This window comes from Squalius cephalus (genome assembly GCF_949319135.1).
Source record: "Squalius cephalus genome assembly, chromosome: 3".
Classification (NCBI taxonomy): domain Eukaryota; kingdom Metazoa; phylum Chordata; class Actinopteri; order Cypriniformes; family Leuciscidae; genus Squalius; species Squalius cephalus.
Window position 1 is genome coordinate 30,120,961 of NC_137124.1, and position 20,996 is coordinate 30,141,956.

Consider the following 20,996-nt stretch of genomic DNA (forward strand, 5'->3'; position numbering starts at 1 on the left):
ATTACTTTCTTTTTATCTTAAAACAAAATAGAATTTCTTATGTCATTTTACTTCTCTAGTAAATGCTTCTTGATTTAAGAATTTTTAGATATTTGGACTGGAAACAAAACAAAAATACTAAGTAAGAAAAGCATTTTTTTGCAGTGTATTGGCAGTAGCAATTCTCGGTACTTGCTCAGCAGCAGCAGCAGCATAGCAGATCTATTCCACCAAGACCAAACTACATTAACATTGCCATAACTATTACAATGCCAATCTCTATTACCATACCAATCTCCCGAGCAATCTCTCCTCTTTTGCAAATTCCCAGTTCATTCCAATTAACTCCCGTTAATTCCCATATATTCCTGTTAATTCCCATGGAAAGTTTCCAGCCTTGAAAATTCCCGGAATTTTGCCACCCTAGTAATAAGGAAAGTGATGTGTGTGGTGGATCCGAGGATGTGTGGTGTTTGGGGTGGGATGGGGAGGTGGTTACATTTTTGATATTATCTGTAAGTGGTTCCGTATATGCGGGCTCACATTAGCTCAGGATGAACTCTGCGCTGCTCCATTAGTCTTCCCCAGATAATGCTACACTTCTCAGTCCCGTTTACTTAACATGCTGGATCCGGCCTCCTCGATTTGCACTAATCAACTGATAAGGCGAAAGCCCTTTCACCAATCCCTGGAGGGTGAAAACTGAACTCCTAATGGTCATTAGTAGTAATTATGTTCCCTAACAGACACATCCAACTCAGCCCCTCTCACACATAAGTAGTTAGTTCCCATCGCCATCCACCCTCTTTGGGTCCAGATTGTACTCCTGCACACAGGATGTGTCCTTATTACCAAGCACTGATATCACTCACACATGTGATAAAATAAAAGTTAGTTTTCCATTATAAAGTGTTGCCATATATAATATATTGAGAGGAGCAGTAAACCAATATAACTATATTGTTAAGACTATAACTATCTCTCTCTCTCTCTCTCTCTCTCTCTCTCTCTCTCTCTCTCTCTCTCTCTCTCTCTCTCTCTCTCTCTCTCTCTCTCTCTCTCTCTCTCTCTCTCTCTCTCTCTCTCTCTCTCTCTCTCTCTCTCCCTCTCTCTCTCTTCCCTCAGTTCGTTCAGATCAAACCACATTGTGACCTATTCCCCAGAGTCTGACCTATAGAGTGTGATCTGTATTGACAAGGACAAATTCCTGGCAAGAGACCCCAAAAAATCCAATAACATGTGTACAGGTCCTTCCAACAGCCTGAACATCACTGCTGTAATCTCCTTTTCCTCCTCATCATTTCTCCATCATAATCACCTGATAGGCTTATTACCGAAGTATATAGGCAAGGACAGAGCATATAGAGTGATACTGCCAAAATGTATTTTATTTTTCTAAACAACATACTTTTACATTTTGCTGAAAAAAAGGGGGAAAAAATAATAATCATATTTTTTTTTTTTTATGTAGCGAAGTAAATAAAGTGTTTCTTTCTTTCTTTCTTTTTTTTTTGGAAAACTGAACATTTTTGAATGATAAGTAAATGAATAAGTCTGCAGATTCAGAGCTAACTGTAGTTCTCCATTATGTATGAACAGTCACACAAATTTTAAGGACATAATTCTATCTCATTCATTATTAATAATTACAAATGTGTGGCCAGAAAAAAAAAAAAAAGTTTGGATGGATGGATTCAAGAAGTGCACAGGTAACCGTCTCCTTGCTCAAATCTTTATAAATATTGTGCATACAGGTTGTAAAACATAATTAACACCTATAGAGGTCTAGATTCAAATATACTGCATATCATGTATATTACTTTGCAATAAGATGTAGCATAACTTCCTTATTTACTTTTAAAATCTATACTATAGTTCAAAAGTTTGGGGTCGGTAAGATCTGTAATATTGTGAAATATTATTACAATTTACTCTAAAATAACTGTTTCTCACATGTTCTAAGGTTCACCAGTGTTCCGTAATTTGCGTTAATATGTTTCAGTTAGTTCTAAATGAAATCCTAAAGATCCAAATAAATTTAATCATGTGATAAATCATGATTTCTACTTAAAAAGAAAAAAAAAAAAAAGAAAAAAAAAAAACCCACACAATATCCCTCACACTAACCCTACCCCTAAACCTACCCATCACAGAAAACTTTCAAAATGTTTACATTTTCAGACAAAGTCATGTTTTCCTCATGGAGATCACAAAATGTCCCCGCAAGGACAAGGATTTCGGATATTACCATCTTTGTGGGGATTTGCACAAAATTACATGTGCGTATTATATAAGTGAATGAGACTCAATGTCTGTAGTGCTTAGAAGGAGGATATTTTTCAAACTAAGCTCTGAGAGTGATATTTTAAAATCATGTGTTCTTTGCTTTATTACCAATATTCAGATGTCAGTGTCCCTGAGAGGAGGCAGGGGGAGTGAGTTTTTGTTGGCCCTGCAGCGATGTAGCCCATTGTCAGGAAACTAATAAAAGAGGCCGGGTGTGAAGGAACGCAGTAATTATCAAGCCTGCGATATCAGCACGGTATTTATGAAAACTCTATGCGTTAACAAAAGAACAAGGTCATGCACACGGGCGGGTCGTCTCTGAGATAGATTTCTGGCAAGCAGACACGGCACGCCCACAACCGACTGATAAGCAAAACTTACATTCCCATTTAACTGCAGTCCGCGGTTAAGGTCTGGAGGAAAAACAACACACCGCAATGCCTTCTTGAACTGGAGAAACATGCCCTGGAACGTTTCTAAAAGTGTCTGAGAGACACAGACAAATGGGCTGAAACATGGCAATGTGAAATTGCATCGATCTGCAGGAGCACAATTGGCTAGCCTGGTCATCCCCTTTGACTAAGTGTTCTTAGTTTCAGGATTTGTGAAAATATTGAGCCATACAGCTAGCCGAGCATTAGAAAGACTTCCTGACATGTTGTTTTCAGCTTCCTCCACATAGATAAAAATACACAGCGGCAGCACGACAGTGACCTTGCATTTGTAATGTGAGCACCTGTAATGTTTGGCATGACATCACAGATGTGTTATTGGCCAAGAATTTTCGGCGCACAGTCTGTCTCCACTTATGTGTTCATGTTCCTGTGTGATTGCACGTCAGGCTTTACGTATGTGTTTGTGTTTGCCTGAGAGCATGCTATAATAAAAAAGGAAGGTAGTCAAAGAACATGAGGATTTAAACATTTGCACTCTGAACACATATGAATTTCCTGTAGCAAGGACATACAACAGATACCCAATATCATTTTGAAAATGCCGATAGCTCTCTAACACTGAGGGAATCATACACCATCTGGAGAAATTGCACAATGTGTCTCAACGCCATGCCATGTGTGTGTTCTTTCAGAAAACCATTTTTGTTAAATGTTGTAACCAATCAGTTTGGCAACTCAATAGAAAATGTGATTCTTGGAAAGTCCTAAATAACAGTAATCATAGATACTAATGATTTTGACATCTCTGTTTTTTGACACATTAGTGTAGGAGGTGAGAGAGAGAGAGAGAGAGAGAGAGAGAGAGAGAGAGAGAGAGAGAGAGAGAGAGAGAGAGAGACCACACTTCCTTTATATATCTTTTCACACCATCATACACGTCCACTACAGCAGCACAAGCTAATGAACTTTAAAGTTACAATATGTATTTTTTTGCCACTAAGGGCAAAACCTCTTCAAAACAATAACAAAGGCGTAGATTGATGGCTTAGTGAATGAGCGTGGAATCATGGAACTTTTTGTCATGTTGATGGATCTAATAATGTTTATGGGGAAATAATGTTTATGGATGAGTGTGTTTTTTAACAGGACTGTGGTATGAAGCAGGGCACGATTGCTAATGAGATACAGATATCAGCGCCACACGCGAGTCCCGGGAATATAAAGGAATGAGGACATTTCATTCTACCGAACTAACTTGCCAGCAAGTGCTGAAATACTAAATACAGGTCAGTTTATTTGACGAATTAAAATTGTGAGGTAACGCAGCACTGTTTCACTTGGTCTACACTATCATACTAAACTGCATTTGAGTGTGTTGAAAGTTATAATGCTATTCTACAGTATGTGTTAGTTTGTTTGGCTGTATGAGACTAGGGGTAAGCTAGATCAACATTAGAAAAACAAACTGATCATATTCGAATATTTCATCATGTTGAGCTATATAACGTCGATTTGTTTTATTTACATCTGCTCACCTGTCTAATAAAGCACATGTAAGAGTGGCATCTCTGTCAAGACGAAGTTTGTTGGGAAGCTCTCGGCATCTCGAAAACGCCACGCCAATATTTATCCTCGTTTTATTTATCCTTTTGTCCCAAAGTCTGCTTTCCTTGGTCTTTAATGTTTGAACGAAACAATAACAGTGTTCCACTAGACATTATGCAGTTGTCCACATCTGTTGCCATGGTTACTGTGGCAGTACAAGTGGAAACCAGTACGTAAAATATTACGTCATTGACAGGCGACAAGTGACAAGGGACGGGCGCTATTTAAAATCGTGAATTTCTCTGAATTTACAAATTCATGGAAATATTTAGGATGATGTAAGTACGCAATTGAACAAAATATATAACACTGTGCAAGTGTTTTTTTACAAAAATCGTACATATTGTAGGCCTACCTTTGACAAAATGACAAAAACCGATACATGTGGAGTAGTGTGTCTCCAATTCTTTTCTCTGTCTCTATAGCATGCAGGTGTAAGCTCACATCTGCATGAACGGCACAACAGAGGACCTTGTTCTGTTCCTCACACTACAATACTCCTCACACACATATATACAAAGACACGGGCAACTGACCCAGTACAAAGAAAGTCATCATTCTTTGAGTGTAATTCCAGAGGCCGGCCTATACAAGCCTGATAGCCATTAAGGATTCATGATTCATCTGGATCTCATATTATAACGGCTTGAATTTTTCATGCAACCTCTCAATGCCAAGAAGAGGAAAAGTGGAATTGAAATTAGATGAAATGTTGTCTGCAAAACCCACCCAGCGCATTAACATGTTAAAACCTTTTACTATTACAACAGGATCTGTGACGAGATTTGCTTCGTTTTGTTGGATTTAATCAGTATTTTTTAGGATGGCTAGACTAGAATGGATCATGTTTGGACATTGTCGGGATGTAGATGTGAGAAAAGTCATTTGCGACTGATGTGTGTGAGCGAGCGCGTGTATGTGTGCATAATGGCATATGACCTGATTATATGCAGCGTTATGAGACTATTTTATTGTCAAAGGGATGGTCCACCCAAAAAAAATAAAAAAAAATCATAATTTACACATCCTCATGTTGATACAAACCAGCATGCATTTAACAATTTCTGTAGAACCTCTGTCCAAGACCACCCATTGCCCTCCACAATATTCAATAGCTCCCTGGCCCGAGTTTTGATTTCAAAACATATTAATTTATGGGCCTACTTTCTTTAAATTAATTAAATAATTAAAATAGGTGGAGCTCATTTGCATTTTTATGAATCCACGTATTTATGAAACAAGGGTTTATACTTACATTTAAGCTATTTTAAGGCATGAATAAAACATTTCTTCACAGTAAAAAAAAAAAAAAAAAAAACTTTCCTGTTCGTGTTGATTGAAGTTGAGTCTTAAGGGATAAAATGATTGACTACATCATCTTGACTTAAGTCATCTTGAGGCCCAGTTTGCTAAGGCCCCCTATAGTGGGTCCTGGACCCCTGGTTGAGAATCGCTGATCTACATGCTGTACAATCTGCATAAAAGCAGGAAAACATACTGTGTTTACGCAGACTTTTTAATGCAGCGCAAAGGAGGCTTAATTTACACAGAATCACAATGGCGTGAAACAATATATCACATGCTGATTATTGATTCCCATGCACAAGCACGTCACACAAGGTCTTTGCTTATTTTCTGGGTTATTTTCCAGCTCTCTCAAGCTGGATCATTAAACGAAAATAGTTAATTTTCAATAAAGGTCTGTGCCACACTTTACTGGCAGACAATCTCGCAGGTGTGTCGCTGAGACAACCGGGGGCAATCGATTCACCATGGTTACTTTTTGTTCTTCTCAAAATGGCTGGCAAGCAGTAACTGACATCAACAACAGGAGGTCCAACAATGCCAGAATGCACCGGAAGAAGGGGTTTACTTCCTCTTTTGTTGTTATTTTGGAGCTCGGGCAGGCAGCAGTGAATGGTGGCTGTTTTTAAAGATCTCGAAATAGGACTCTCCTCCCACCCGCTCCCATTGTCTACACCTCGCCTGCCCACGTTTGCTCCCAGTTAACCATGCGGCCAACTACACATCAAAAAGCACAATAGCGACATCCATTTTCAACAAGATTACTCTATCTTCCCAGTTTGGCTCCTAGGCTTTTCATGGGATGAGGGAGCCTGGGATAAGCCCTTCCGACTGCAGTTCCCCTGACGCAGGGTGCCGTCTGCAGAATCGAGCTGCTCAGCCCTGCCAAGCATCCACTGACTCACTGGATGACGACTTAGCAGCCCACAATGACTATACCACTGAGCAATTAGAAGGTTTAAATAATTATAATCAAGTGTTAAAGTAATCAGGATTGAATAATTGCAATCCGAAAATGATGGAGAAATTAGCCTAGCTGCCAGAGCTTAAACTAAACCACGTGCTCTCAGCAAGAGAGCAGTTACATGTAGTTCGGTTTTGTTCTGGTCAGATTTAATCCAACAGAACTGAGTGGGAATTTTTTTTTGAGTGTACATTTTTTTTTAAAGCAGAGCTATAACTAGTGGTTTTTCTTCTTCTTTGTTTTTTTTTTTCCTCTGTCTTAATGAAAAAGCCTCAAAAAATGTAGTCATTATTTAAGTGTTATTCGTTAATTATAGTCCATTTTATTCTGACAAATATTACATATAATTTTAGTCTATGATAATAACATTTTAGCAGGCAATAATGTCCTGTAATAGATCAACCATGGCATTTCTAATTAACATTTAAAGGCTAGCGATATACTAAAGATATCAACATAAAATGCAACCTGTAAGTGTTGCTGAATTGAAAACAAGTGAAAGTGTGCACTATTAAATTTAAATGGATATTTTTTATGATAAAATGATCAAAAGTGACCATACAAATCTATAATCTTACAACAGATTTCCATTTCAAATAAATGCTGTTCTTTTGAAGGTTCTATTCATTCAAACCTGAGCAAAATGTATCACAGTTTCTACAAAAAAAAAAAAAAAAAATCAGGAAGCAACATTGAACATTAATAACAATTTTCAACACTGAAAACACTTATTTCTCGAGCAGCATATCAGCATATTAGAATGATTTCTGAACAATGATCATGCGGCACTGAAGACTGGAGTAATGATGCTGAAAATTCAGCTTTGCAATCACAGGAATTTGTAAAATACATTGAAATAAAACGGTTTTATTATTTTATTTTATTTTTAAATCACAATATTATTGATTTAATGTTTTCAATTGCTTTGGTGAGCACAAGAGACTTGTTAATGTCTCTTGTCAAAAATGTTAAATATCTTACTGACGCCAAAACTTTTAAATGGAGTGTTAAGTATCCAGTGATTGATAAGACTGACAAGTGATATAGTACATGTTTAGGAATGTACTATATCACATGCAACCATGTATTTATGACATTCTGACTAGAATTTTCTTTCTAGAATTCTCCTTCTAGATGTGAGTTCTAAGTTGTGTTCTGCTTCATTCAGTTCATTATATCAAATATTTCATTAATTAAAAATATCTACCCTCCCCTCCCCTCCCTTCCCTGTTTGTAATCAAAGATGAGACGTCAACAAACATTCATTGAACAGATTAACACTGACCCCTGTGTGTCACTACTGCTGACCAAAACTCTGCTATGCAGTATAGCAATACACACATTCAAAATGCTAATTCCAGCAATGACTTAGAGAAACAATAAAAATAAAAAATAAAATAAAAAATAAGAAGAACTAACTAAATAAATAATCATTCATAATACCTTCGGTCAGTTTGTATAGCGAGTTGACTACAGTAAACACAGTGTGATACAGAGGTTCTCACAGCGCTGAGTGAAAGGGCCATATAACACGCTTTAGCAGTGAAAGATTGAGCCCAGGCGACACAGTAAAGGTTAACTACTTAATTCCAGTGATTAGTCCACGCAGAGTTCAAGGCGCTCTGCCAAAAGCCTTCATTTAGCAGCTACATGCACCACCTCCACATTCTCTCAACAGCCAAAACCCAGAGACTGCTGGCAAACAAAGGTAACATCAGGTATGTGAAGTACCCAGGTGGGTATAGGCCGTCTCCACCATCCTGTTCAAGGCCAGATCACGATTAGTGTCTCATAACTCCTCTAAAGGAGGCTATAATACTTGACCTAAGATGTTTTATTCAAACCTGAGCATGCACAAATTTAATCAAAGAGCAGAAATGAGATAGAATCCACCACAGCCTCTGAGGTTAAAGCAAGGCATCAAAAAGCATGTGACTATCTGGTCCACAGAGAAAGACGGTTATAAAAGGTTTGTCGATGTATGGATTTTCTTCCTCGCCTGTACGAATCGAGGTGGGCGGCCTTTGTACAGATGATATCTTTTCACTTAATGAACAGAGATGAGCAGAAAAGATGGCTGTGGATATTCAGTATACACGCTGCCATTTCCTGACAGCGTGAATAAAATTGTCTCTGTGTACAGTTGGTTGAGTCTGGCTTTTTTCCGCCCGTGTAATCTCACTTTTCCTCACTGGCGAGACTATAAGACTGCGCTTGCTCCTGCCTCTTCAACGCAGCAGAAAAAAAAAAAAAAAAAAAACGGTTTACACAGCGTTCATTGTGGTTTCCCACAACATCCCGAGGAGGACAGATGAGGACGGCATGCAGATTCCTCATCCCAAGCCCTGGTGTCACTTAGGAAGAGGATTCAGAGCAGAGGGACAAAGTGTGCCTATGTTTGTTTGTGTTCTTGTTACCACCGAGGGATGTGGGATTTACACCTCAAACAACTCTCGCCGCAACCAGACCCTATAAGTCACTGCAAAGGTGCTCTGGTGTTGTCACACCTCTGCCACACTGGCTCATTACACCTCCTGGAGCTGTATATCATATGCTCTGTGTGTGTTTGTGTGTGTGTGTGAGAGAAAGAGAGAGCGAGAAAGAGAGAGCAGAGATGCTGCGAGGGGTATTAAGACATGGCAATCGGAGAGAGAAATAAAATGCCAGCAGTTATTTATTTAAATGCTGGCCAGTATACATATTTAATGATTCAAGAGCACCTGCTGAAAGGCAGATGGAAAAGGCCTTTTGTCTGTAATTGCGATTGTACAGTGACCTCGTGTTGTAATGGAAATATGCTTAGCTCAAGAAATGCTCTTCTGTCAAGTTAAAACTTTTCACACACATGTAGCAATCACACGCACACACACACACACACACACACACACACATTACAGTTCCTGCTCCAGCCTACAGGGGGGCTGCTGAGTATGGACTTAAACCACACACACACACACACACAGGTCCCCACTTGGTCAAAAATGTAAAGAACTTCACCATAACGTTTTTTTACTTGATTTGAACTTGTTTTAAAGCATGACCAACAGGGGACTTGAAAAATTAGCCCACTTGGCTCGGTGGTCCCCTGTTGGTGAGTGTGTAACGGCACCAAGGTCCCCTATTAGACAGGTAGACAAGTACACACACACACACACACACATATACAAGCAGACCTTATTAATGGGGACGAAGACAACAACACGGAGCTATAGACAAGCTGTCGGGCTGGTCCGAGAGGTGTTAATGTGATCCCACAGCTCAGCTGGACGCTGTGCAGGGTTCTGGTGTTTTATTACAGCACTGTGCGGAGAGAGAGAGACACTGAGAAAGACAGAGAGACAACAGACTTTGCTCAGCTCACCTAGCAGTGGCACAATGGCTTTAAAGGCCCGCAGGACCCACAGCTCTTGGGTGAAATAACACATTGAATAAGAGGCATGAAATAGAAAGTACAGAACAAATTGTGCTGAATTTAATGGTGAGGCAATGAGAAAAAGAGGAGCTCTGACTTGTGCTGAAGGATTCTTGGATATTGATAATATTGCACTGATATGTAAACCACTGTGAGATATTTATTTTGATAACAGTAAAACGGAGCAGGTGTTGGTCAGTGGTTAAGCTCATGCAAACAATATGAATTTGTATCTAGGCTTTCACTTCGTCATAGTCCAATCCTGCTGCCCTCATTATTTACAGCTTGATCTAATTGGTATGTGTAGGTATTTGTACCATTTACACATACATGTTTATACAATTGGATATACAGTTTAATACTGGACATATTGACAGCATCTAAGAATAAGAGTATGCACAGCTGTAGAAACAGAACATTTAAAAACAAAATGTGTGAATAAAATATTTTAGTCTTTTTTTTTTCTTTTTTAAGAAATGAATATTTCAGCAACAATTAAACTGATTAAAGTAACAGCAAAAAAAATGGATAATGCTACAAAAGATTGCTATAAATTCAGTTTTTTTTAAACATTCTATTTGTCAAAGAATCCAGAAAAAAAAGTACTAGTTTTCACAACAATATTAAGTAGCACAACTGTTTTCAACATCGATAACAAAAAGAAATTCAGCAAATTAGAATGAGTTCTGATTACGTGACACTGAAGACTGCGTCTATTAAATGTGAATATCTGTGATTACTAATGAGATCACATTGTCATTACCTGTCCTATCTTCACCAGCCCTATCCATAAAAGTGGTACAAAGTTCAAAACAGAAGACAATCCATTCATCTCTCCTTCTGCATCACCAATGACACAATCCCAATCACAGGTCAGATCAAGAGCTTCAGATGGATGCAGTGGCCAGTGGTGATGATCAGCATCTCATTACTTCGGTTACTGATAAGTCCACTAATACCCTCGTTAGAGCCCACTCGTCGGGCCTTCAATCACACGCAACTGCTCGATATCCATTACAACCTGCGCTGCCTCCTTCCTAACCTGAGCAAATGCAGATTAACACACAAGACAGTCTCAGATCAGACTGTGTGTTGGCAGGGGTGAATCGTGTGGGGATCAGGAGGTGGACCTTTGATCTGCTAAAAATCCCCTCGTCTGATAGAAGCAAGGAACGAAGTTGTGTGATGCACCATAAGCATGTAATGAAATGGAAGGACCGGCTTATACTTCACAGCAGTATCCTGGACCCACTGGTTATAATCTTGTAACATTTATGATCACTTTAAGATTATCACACCAAACATTAAAGAGAGAAGCTAAAGACCAATTTTCAGGTCAATACAAATACTGACACATCACATCTTAAAGGGATAGATCATACACAAATTAAAATGGTGTCATAATTGACTCACCCTCATATCGTTCCAAACCTGTATGATATTCTTTCTACTGAGAAACATGGAAGAACACAATTTAGAGACATTTCCATGCTATGAAAGTCAATGTTTTTTTCAAAATTTCTTCTTTTGTGTTCTGCAGAACAAAAGATAAAAAAAATTAAATTAAAAAAAATCATACAGGTTTGGAATGACATGAAGATGAGTAAATGACAGTTTTCATTTTTGGGGTGAACAATACATTGCTATATATATAACCACAACAAAATAGAAATACTTTGTAGTAATTTTCAGTATACACAAATTTTCCAAACGCTAGTCTAATCTTTTCACATCAATCCAGAATATGTAGTTTCAAGTGTGAATGTCTATTTTAATTGGCTCACGCAAAACTCAAAGTCTCAAACAAGCAAATCCATGATTATTTCATTTTCATAAGCACTCACTATATTTGTATGCATTTGTTTCCAAAATAACTGATTAAAACACACACACACACGCACACACACCTCTGTGACCTTACTCTCACAAGTTGTGTAAAATCATCCAATCAGGATATAATTTACTTGATAAAGTGCTTTCCAGATTTGTATTCAACATGCATCAGATGCAAAATGTCTGTGGGTGGTTCGTAGGCATGCAGTCTGAGGCTAGGTGACTGGTAAACAGGTTCAGTTACCTGAAAGTGAGAAACTGTAGCATTTTTCAGAGCACCAGAAACACGGAGCAAAACAGCTGAGAGTTAGAGCTGTAACTCTCCAGAGTGGATCAGTGGGAGGAATATAGATAATTCATGAGGTGTCAAGAAGGTTGAACAGGGCAAGTACTGTTCTGTGGTCTAACTTGCACCACTCAGTACAGACTGTGACCAGGAGCGAATGAACCAGAGAAATGCTCATTGTGCGCATATATTACAATTGTAGCAATACAAAAGGTCGTACTTGTTGTGATCAACCATAGCTTCATCAAGAAATCTTCTGAAACAATCACTGAGATATTGTTCTCCACAGAGATTATCTCTCCTTGAGAAAGGAGGAGTAAAACAGTTGGGACAGTTTCAGTGGATTCCCAGCAATGTGTCATGGTAGCAAAAAACAAAGTGGCAGTTAACAGCAAATCCCATCACAGGCAGCACAGAGAACATGAATCGATTGTCCGTTTCAGGGATTCACTGCACCTTACATTCAAACTGTCACAATATTTTTCTTTTCTCCATAGCTATAGGGCACACTTACAAATGCCACTAAAGCATTTTTAGAAACCTGCATTTCTACAGTGTCCCTCGACTGTAAAACGGCTATTTTATTTTGGAATTAGAGAAGTGTAGCTTTAACGCGGACCAACGTTAGATTTATATCCCTTCTTAGCTCCAGTCATTGTGCTCAGTGAAACTAATCCACTCTGGCTTTCATTACAAAATGACAGAGCGCTACTAATTAATATTTGATAGCAAAGTTATTCATATTTAATATTGTAATGTAATTAATAATAACATAATGAATATTTCAGGGTTAAGTTGTAGGCTCGCATTTAATGAAGCGTTGGAGAATAATACTGTGCTCACACGCTTATTTACATGGATGCATTATTGCTTAATTTGTGTTGAATGGAGAAAATGAGAGATAATAATATGGGTTTAAACTCAAAATGGAGGCATGCCTTTATGTAGGCCAAATCTGTGCTGGTAAATGTCCCTCCCCCTTAAAAAAATATGTCCCAAAATCATAGAATGAGCAGTTATTCTGGCTTTAATGCTGAAATCAGCTTCACAGTACACTGGACATCAGCATAAAGAAGACATGTGTCAAATCAACTTTGCTTGAGCAAAACACAATTTCTTGATAAATCTTTCTATAATAAAAGTAACAGGGAATGTCTAAAGTCTGGCTGATGGCTTTCCAGTTCATGCACACTATCTATCAAGTGTTGTCATTCCCTCCTGTAAAGCAAACAAATGTCCACAGACACATTTTCTTTTGTGAATAAAGAATCAATGCCATTCTCTTGTATTCATTTCCAGTGATCTTGTTCTTTAGCTCGGATTTCTAAATACGAATCGCATATTATCCATTCTCTTTATGCTACAAACACACATAATCCCATCACTGAGCACATCATGGTAAGACAAGACATCACACAGCAGTGCTATTAATTTTTGTAGAGTACATCTGCACTCCAAAGAAAATAATGATGTCCATTGTGATTAGCCATCAAAACACGCTGCAGCTAAAAGAGGGGGAACAAAGCCATGTGTGAGATAGCATCTAACTGACATATGCTGTAATAAAACTGACAATACTTTAAGTAAACACATCCATGTCACTCTTTGTTGGGCAAAGACTACAATTTGTTCTGTTCTGCCCATCACTGTTAGGAGTGTTTATATAAAAATGTCCTGCATTCAAATGTAATACACTTACAACTTAGTTAGAAATCCCATGTGCAATCCATATATTAAGGATATAATGGATTTATAGCTAAATAATACAGTGGTCATTTTGTTTCATGTCCGAAATCATTTATTTGTGGTGAAAGCTTATGAATGCAAAACAGGAGACAGCTAGTTGGTACACTGGGATGCAGTGCTATTTCTCAGTAAGGTTTTACTTAATAGTCCAATTACGCAGAATAGATAACATATCATTTTTGCAAATTGTATCCTACAAACCAAAATTCATACTAATAAATGTGTTTTAAATGTGACAAATATTATAAATTATTTTTGATGGCCAAAAACATTTCCATTTATTACATTTGAACTGTTTCTGATTCATTTTATTAAAAAGTCATAGGTTGTTAAAACTTACCCCATGTAGTGTACTAATGTGTACTATGCAAGGTGTACCAAATTTAGACTAGGTAGGTACACAACTTACTTTTACACAAGCTTTTATTGAGCAAGGTGGCATTATATTGATCAAAAGTGACAGCATAGACTTGTTACAGAAAATGTCTACTGCAAATGTCTACTGTTTTCTATAAATCAAACAATTTATTTATTTATTTATTTTTATTTACCACGGTTTCTGAAACATTAATTTCTTTAGCAGAAAATCAGCATATTAGAATGATCTCTGAAGGATCATGTGACATTAAAGAATGGAGTAATGGCTGCTGAAAATTCAGCTTTGCAATCACAGGAATAAATATAAAAATGTTATTATACTTTATAATTGTAATACTCTTTCACAATGTTACTGATTTTACTGTATTTTTTTCACCGAATAAAGGCAGACTTAGAAGACATCTGTCAAAAACATGTTAAAAATATTACCGACCACAAACTTTTGAACGGTAGTGTAAGTGTCTACACAGAAATTAACTTTCAAACAAACCCTTAGAATTACTATTATAGTAAAGAGTGTGACAGCTAGCCCTGGATTCCCCTATAATTCCACAACCACCTACAGTCTTGTTAAAGGAGTTTGCCGTGTGTGTGCCGCACCTTTCAGAACCAGGTGATGGTGAGCTGTATTCCCATTGAGTCAGACCACCGAGACCATGTGAAACAGTGAGAAGCGTGCTGTCATCTACCGTAGCTAACTCTTCCTCTCTCTCCCTCTACTGTCTCTCTTAGCCCTGCCATGCCCACTTCTACACGTATGCTAATCGTCTCCTCCGACTGGCAGCTGGTGCTCAAGGGGAGTTCGGGCACTGACAAGACAGGAGCCGGGTGTATAATTAAACATCAGACCGACACGTAATAAAAGCTAAAGGATGAAATGAGTGTAATCTCGGCCTGAGGTTCCTCGGTAATCAGCCCACAACCACATGCCTGGCAGAGATGGCAGGAAAAGGAAAAAAAAAAAAAAAAAAAAACATGCTGATTCGAATGACCCATTTGAATCACACACCTCCCACTCTTTATTTGATTCATTTTTTAATTAGAGAGACAGAGTGAGGGAGGATTGCAGATCTTAGGTGATGGAGTGAGGCGGTGAGAGAGAGGAGCAGCGTTCAATCTCTTCTAACAGCATGGCTTCCTATCTCGCTGCAACATGGAACTTATCTGAGCTCTGCAAGCCATTCTCTTGAGCACTTAACCTTGTGGTTTGTTTAAAAAAAAAAAAAAAAAAAAACAGCAATAAAATTGAAGCTCAATCAATACTGGACCAACCAATGAAGCAGAGTACAGACTGCACCCCTTATGTCCAACCATTCACCTTCACTTTCCATGCATTGTCCTCCTACAGACAATCATTCTGCTCACTGGCACAAATACAGTACTCCATGACCTTAAATACAGCACAGCACATTAGAGAAGAGCAGAACGGCACATCACCGTTTGAGCGCTCCCAGCAGTCTCCATCACACACAGAGAGCCCTATAGCATTGTGAAAGTGTCAGTCTGAAAGCATCATATTCATTTGCCCTTATACCTTGGAGATCATCACGGGGGGCCCAATTGTTGTGTTTGTTTATGCATTTCTGCTGATCAAAAGCTACGGCAGAATCCAACAAAGGCTGCTTAATTGCAGCTCTTGAAAAATGTATGCTGCTCTTAAGGACTTTTTTGTGTCACGCCGATATTGGGAAAACACAGGTGTAAAGGCCACATGAGAGCACATGTTTTATTCACATGCCTGAGTGACAGGAGGGGGGGAGAGCAGACACAGTAGAGAATTCAAGTGAGAGGCCTTAATTAGCTGAGGTCCTGCCAAATTTTGGACACACAAAGGATGTTATTTTCCACCTCACTGATGGTGGAGATGGTGTTCATTTGGTGAAGCTAATGCAACCTTACAGAAAACTTTTTTTTTTTTAATTAAAAGTTGTTTTAATAAAAAAAAAAAAAAAAAAATATATATATATATATATATATATATATATATATATATATATATATATATATATATATATAAAGTATGTCTTAAGAGAATTTTCGATTAACAACTAATTACTATGAAAGGTCAAATCAACCTTATAAAAATGAGTTGTCAATGCAAGGTAGTAACATGAAAGATTCATCTTGTTTGAAGAAAAAACTAAATTATATTTTGAGGAACGAGCATTGTCTTGTTGGCTACGGTAATGTGCAAGTGGTTGGACAAGCATAGTGCCAGGTTGGGCTCCCGAGGTTCACGCTTGCAGTGATCTGTGAACAAGCTGCTTTGGCCTGCTCATACTGCAGTCCTCTCAGGACCCAGAGCTCTCTGCACAGGTCCGGTGCCAGGTCACTCTCCTATCCCCTAATTATCTCCATACCACTTCACCTCTCTGCATACACACACATGCATGCAGCACGCTGCACATTACAGCTATAAAATTAGATTTGGGGCAACCCTTCATACGATATGTGTTGCAGAAGTTTCTCAGACTCTGTGAAATACAACACCATGCATAAATTAGCATTCAGAGCTGCATTTTCCTAATTGAACTGTAAAAGATGGAAAGTGTGCGAGAGTCAGCAATGCCAACCTTGCCCTCTTCTTCACGGCAATTATTGCTCCTTCACAAAATGTCAAACGAAAAGGCATTGAGGCAGCAGAATTAATGTTTCCACATGATAAGTAAGCTTAATATTCAGCCGACAATTAGACTACTCACCCTGCCAACCAGAATTGGATCGGGTCCAGAGAACTCCTCCAACACAAACATTTGATTCCAAACCCATCCTCTCTTGGCACGACTGAGGATTCTTTGTCCTTCGCTTGGCCGGTTTCGCGGGATCATGGCTGATGCCGTTTGTAAACTTTGCGACTGATTGTTTAACGAAGCCATGGAAGAGTACGGCACACAAGTAATCCATACTAGCAGGAGAGAAGTCCATAGATCTCGCTGCATCTCCTCTCCTCGTTTTAGCATTTTTGTAATATTTTCTTGTAGCCTTTTTTTTTCTTCTTTTGCTTCCCCTCCAAAATTCAGGGGTTGACCAGCTGACAAACAGCTGAATGGTTACTCTTTTGTTCTACGTATCCCCCAGGTTGAGTTCATGTTGTGAGGAGGGTCACGGATGTACTCTGATCTGTCTCCAGAACACAGAGAAGGAAGGCGTACTGCAAAATGTGACATCCATTAGTTGGTTCATCAATGTAAGAGATCTAGAGGGGAGAGACAAATGCAGACTTACAGGAAGTGCATGTAAATAAAACTGACAAGCTTGAGGAGTGAAGTCTCAAGGTCAGTTTGATATGACATCAGAATGCCAAATAAACAAGTCAGAGCACATCTGTCTTCTATAGGAGTATATAGTACAGTGCAAACATAAGCTATTGGAAACGTATAGGAACTATAAAATCAAGCCAATTAATGTTTCAGATTGCAATGCTTGTTAATGCGAAAACAGTCATCCTACAGTAATTTTGAGGTATAAAAAGAAAATAATTTCCGACACATGACTGCAGCATAAAGTATAAATGCTTGAAAATCACAGGGTAGATAAGAAAAAACAGTATCTCATCATGCTCATGAGCTGCTTTCATTTCCCAAAACCAATTGCTTTCAATGCCCTTGACATATTATCACAATACGGTATAATTTAGAGTTTGCAGAATGATTAAAAAAAACAGGATTTATATATCTGAAAACATAACATACATGATATAACTATTTTTAACAATTTACTCTGCAATGCTTATAAGAAGAGAGTCTGTACTTACACAATTTTTGTTTGTTTTTTTTGCAATTTGCAATTTGTTCATGCACTTGATTTCAATTCAAATACAAACAGCAAGTCCTTTTTTTTCTTGGTTGACCATACAAAAATCATAATCTGCATTTCACTAAACCGGATTATTTAGCTGAATGGTTTCAAGCAGCACCCTCCGGAGAACTCTGTTATCTATTATTTCATATGTTCCCAGGCATTGATGCAACCAGGCACCAGTAAGAAGGTTAAGAGAAATTCAGTCTTTAATGCAGTACACAGCAGACAAGTACATGTTTGATTTCTGAAATAGTTGTGCACACAATTAATTTAAATAATTGACCTGTTTGCTAGTAAGCAAGCCACACATTTGAAACATGCACCGCTTAGTCTTCCTTCCACAGTGTAACTTCAGCGAGCAGTAAAGCTTTATTGCACTCTAACACCATATAGAGACTCGGCGAGCAAAGACGATGCTTAAATCACTTGCGGTTTCAGCACCACCATGAGTGGACAGCTCCTCAAAAAAAAAAAAAAAAAAAAAGTCGCTTACTATATTTATGCTCGCTTTCTGCCTCTTTCGAATGAGTAAGAGAAGCATGATACTTAAAAGCAGAAAATTATACTCTAGAAGCAGTAGAGAACTGCAAAACACACATGCCACGACGAGTTGACCAAGTTGATTAACCAAGACGTTCGCAGACCACGTTCTTCTGTGAAGTGAACACAATTAATTCGATGCACGACATTCTTGAACGATGCAAAACAAATGATGGGCAACGGGAGCTTATGGTCTGGTCAGCAGGCTGTCAATCTGTCTCGCTTTCGGATCAATCACTGTAGCGCAAACAGCATCAAACGAAACATCCAGTATTTCAGGCGAGTAAAAATGCACGCGCCTTCCGCCAAACGACATATACTGTGTAAAACCTCTCCTCCGCCTGTTAATAAGTCTTTAGTACTTACTGTATATCATCCGGACGTCCGTTCCATGTCATTCACAGGGGATAGAACATATCAGAGAAGGAAAATAAAAAGACGTGACTTGTTTTGCAATATTGCTGGTACTTGTCTTTTTTGTCAATTTTCTGTCAAATGAATATAGTCAAGAAAATAATAAGGAGAATAAGTTGACAGACGCGGTTGGGAACAATTAGGATCCGTAGAGTTTAGTGGCTTGGCGTTGACAGCGTGTCGGTGAGCTCCGGCAAGCCCGCTCGCTGAGTGGAGGAGTGAGGAGAGATGGACGAGAGGTGTTTGGTGGGAAGAGCCTCCCCTCTGTCGCGCTCATTGGGCTGATAAAGAGGCAGGTCCTCAGCCCTGGCAATGAATGCACGCGCCCTACCTTGGGAATACTGAACTTTTATGTCAGTGCGTTGGTGTTTTTCCCTATCTCCCTTTTACCCTACCTTGCCGTCGGTGTATGTATGAGTGAGTGAATGGGTGAATGTGAGGCTATGTAAAGCGCTTTGGTGGCCATAGGTCTGTGAAAGCGCTATATAAATGCAGTCCATTTACCATTACCTTTATCAAACGCATTCGGCTAACAAAGCATCCATACGTGTGACGCGTCTGGACACTTGTGCGACGGTCCTCTTTTTTTCCGTCTCATTCCAGCTCGTGCATGGAATGCAATGAGATTTTACATACTGTTTAAGCATCTCATCGCCACAATTAATTTTGGCCAGGTGAGCAAATTAAACAATTTTCACTTTTAAGTTATTTTCGCATTGTGCAATCATTTTAAATGGGCTATATGCCACATTCTTAAAAGTAAATTTAAATGTTGGCGTGATTGCATATTTTTATGTGATGCAATATGCTTTGCATTACGCAACGCTAATTGTAATTCGGTGCCACTGCAGTCAATTATGCCTATTTAAGACTTCTTTAAAACACTTAAACAAACAATGTTTTTTTCTTTTTTTTTTCTTCTAAGACACGTTTATAAAAGCTATTTAAATGTCCTAATTGAACTAAGGCCTAATCCTGGCTTAATCTAAGCATTGCCTGTGAAACCAGGCCTGTATGAAAATTAGGCAATACATGCTTATCATGATTTCAGTCTGAGTCAGAGCCATTGTTTTCCAAAAGTCTAGACTGAGATCTTCTTTTATTTTAGAATGTGTGAGACTTTGAGAGATTCACTGTGGCAATGAGGGATGAAATTCAAAGCTTTTTGGAATAAAATGAGGAATGAAAATTAGTCAATTAATCTAAAACAAAAGACTCCAGATGTTGGCATTAGGCACCCAATCTTACGATTTCATGTTTAAACCTACAACTATACAGCTAAATGTTCTGATCACACTGGATAAATAAACAATAATCTGCTGTTTTAGTATCTTCACATGAGACCCTGAATTGATGCTGTGAGGAGCTCTGTTAAATATCAACTCCTAATAAGCTGAATGCATTATTTGCAAACATTCAGCCCAGTTTACTCAAAGAGAAAATGCATTGAAATAAACACACCATTTCCTCAGCATTCATTAGTGCACACAGGATTTATCTTGACATGTGTCTTGTCCACATGAATGGAAGACTCTTCAGGTCGAGATACAGACAAAGCTCCGCTTCCACTGGCTCCCTCTAGTGGCCAAACATCAAGCAGACATCAGGAGTTTTCTTGGCTGAGGTCAGTTAAACCTCAGAGATTAAACCTTGCAGATACAGATGTTCAATAAATTCTTAGCCTCACTTCAAGATATTGAGACATCTATATTAAAAAAATAATATATGATTATAAATACATATAAATAATTGTGCAATAACACAGCAGCCTTCACGGATAGATAAAACAAGATATTGATCATAATATATCAGATGCCAAATCTTGAAGATGGTGACGATAATGCTTGAGAACCAAAAAATATAGTTATCTACATGTTACCTATTATCTTTAAATATTACTCAAATATGTAGTAATATTATAGAGTATACTAGTATTCCTCAGCCATTCTGCTACATTTTTAAGGCTTGAAAAGGGCTGCTTTGCTACAACTTATATATATATATACAGAGAGAGAGAGAGAGAGAGAGAGAGAGAGAGATTTATTCCTCACC

General features: G+C 38.4%; 1 protein-coding gene across 2 annotated transcripts in view; it reads right to left on the minus strand.

The window, feature by feature from the left end:
• The window catches only part of cdh8 (cadherin 8), a 93,109-nt gene extending 72,638 nt beyond the window's left edge, over window positions 1–20,471 (minus strand). The window contains exons 1-3 of one of the 2 annotated variants that reach the window (XM_079867077.1): window positions 19,455–19,511; window positions 18,897–19,323; window positions 16,892–17,385 (exon numbers count right to left, since the gene is read on the minus strand). In XM_079867077.1, coding sequence (XP_079723203.1) covers window positions 16,892–17,149 — 258 coding nt within the window. In that variant the 5' untranslated portion in view covers window positions 17,150–17,385; window positions 18,897–19,323; window positions 19,455–19,511. Of the gene's footprint in view, window positions 1–16,891; window positions 17,386–18,896; window positions 19,324–19,454; window positions 19,512–20,405 lie in introns of those variants that run through there. The other variant, XM_079867078.1, reaches the window with a different exon arrangement.
• Between the last annotated feature and the right edge of the window lie 525 nt (window positions 20,472–20,996).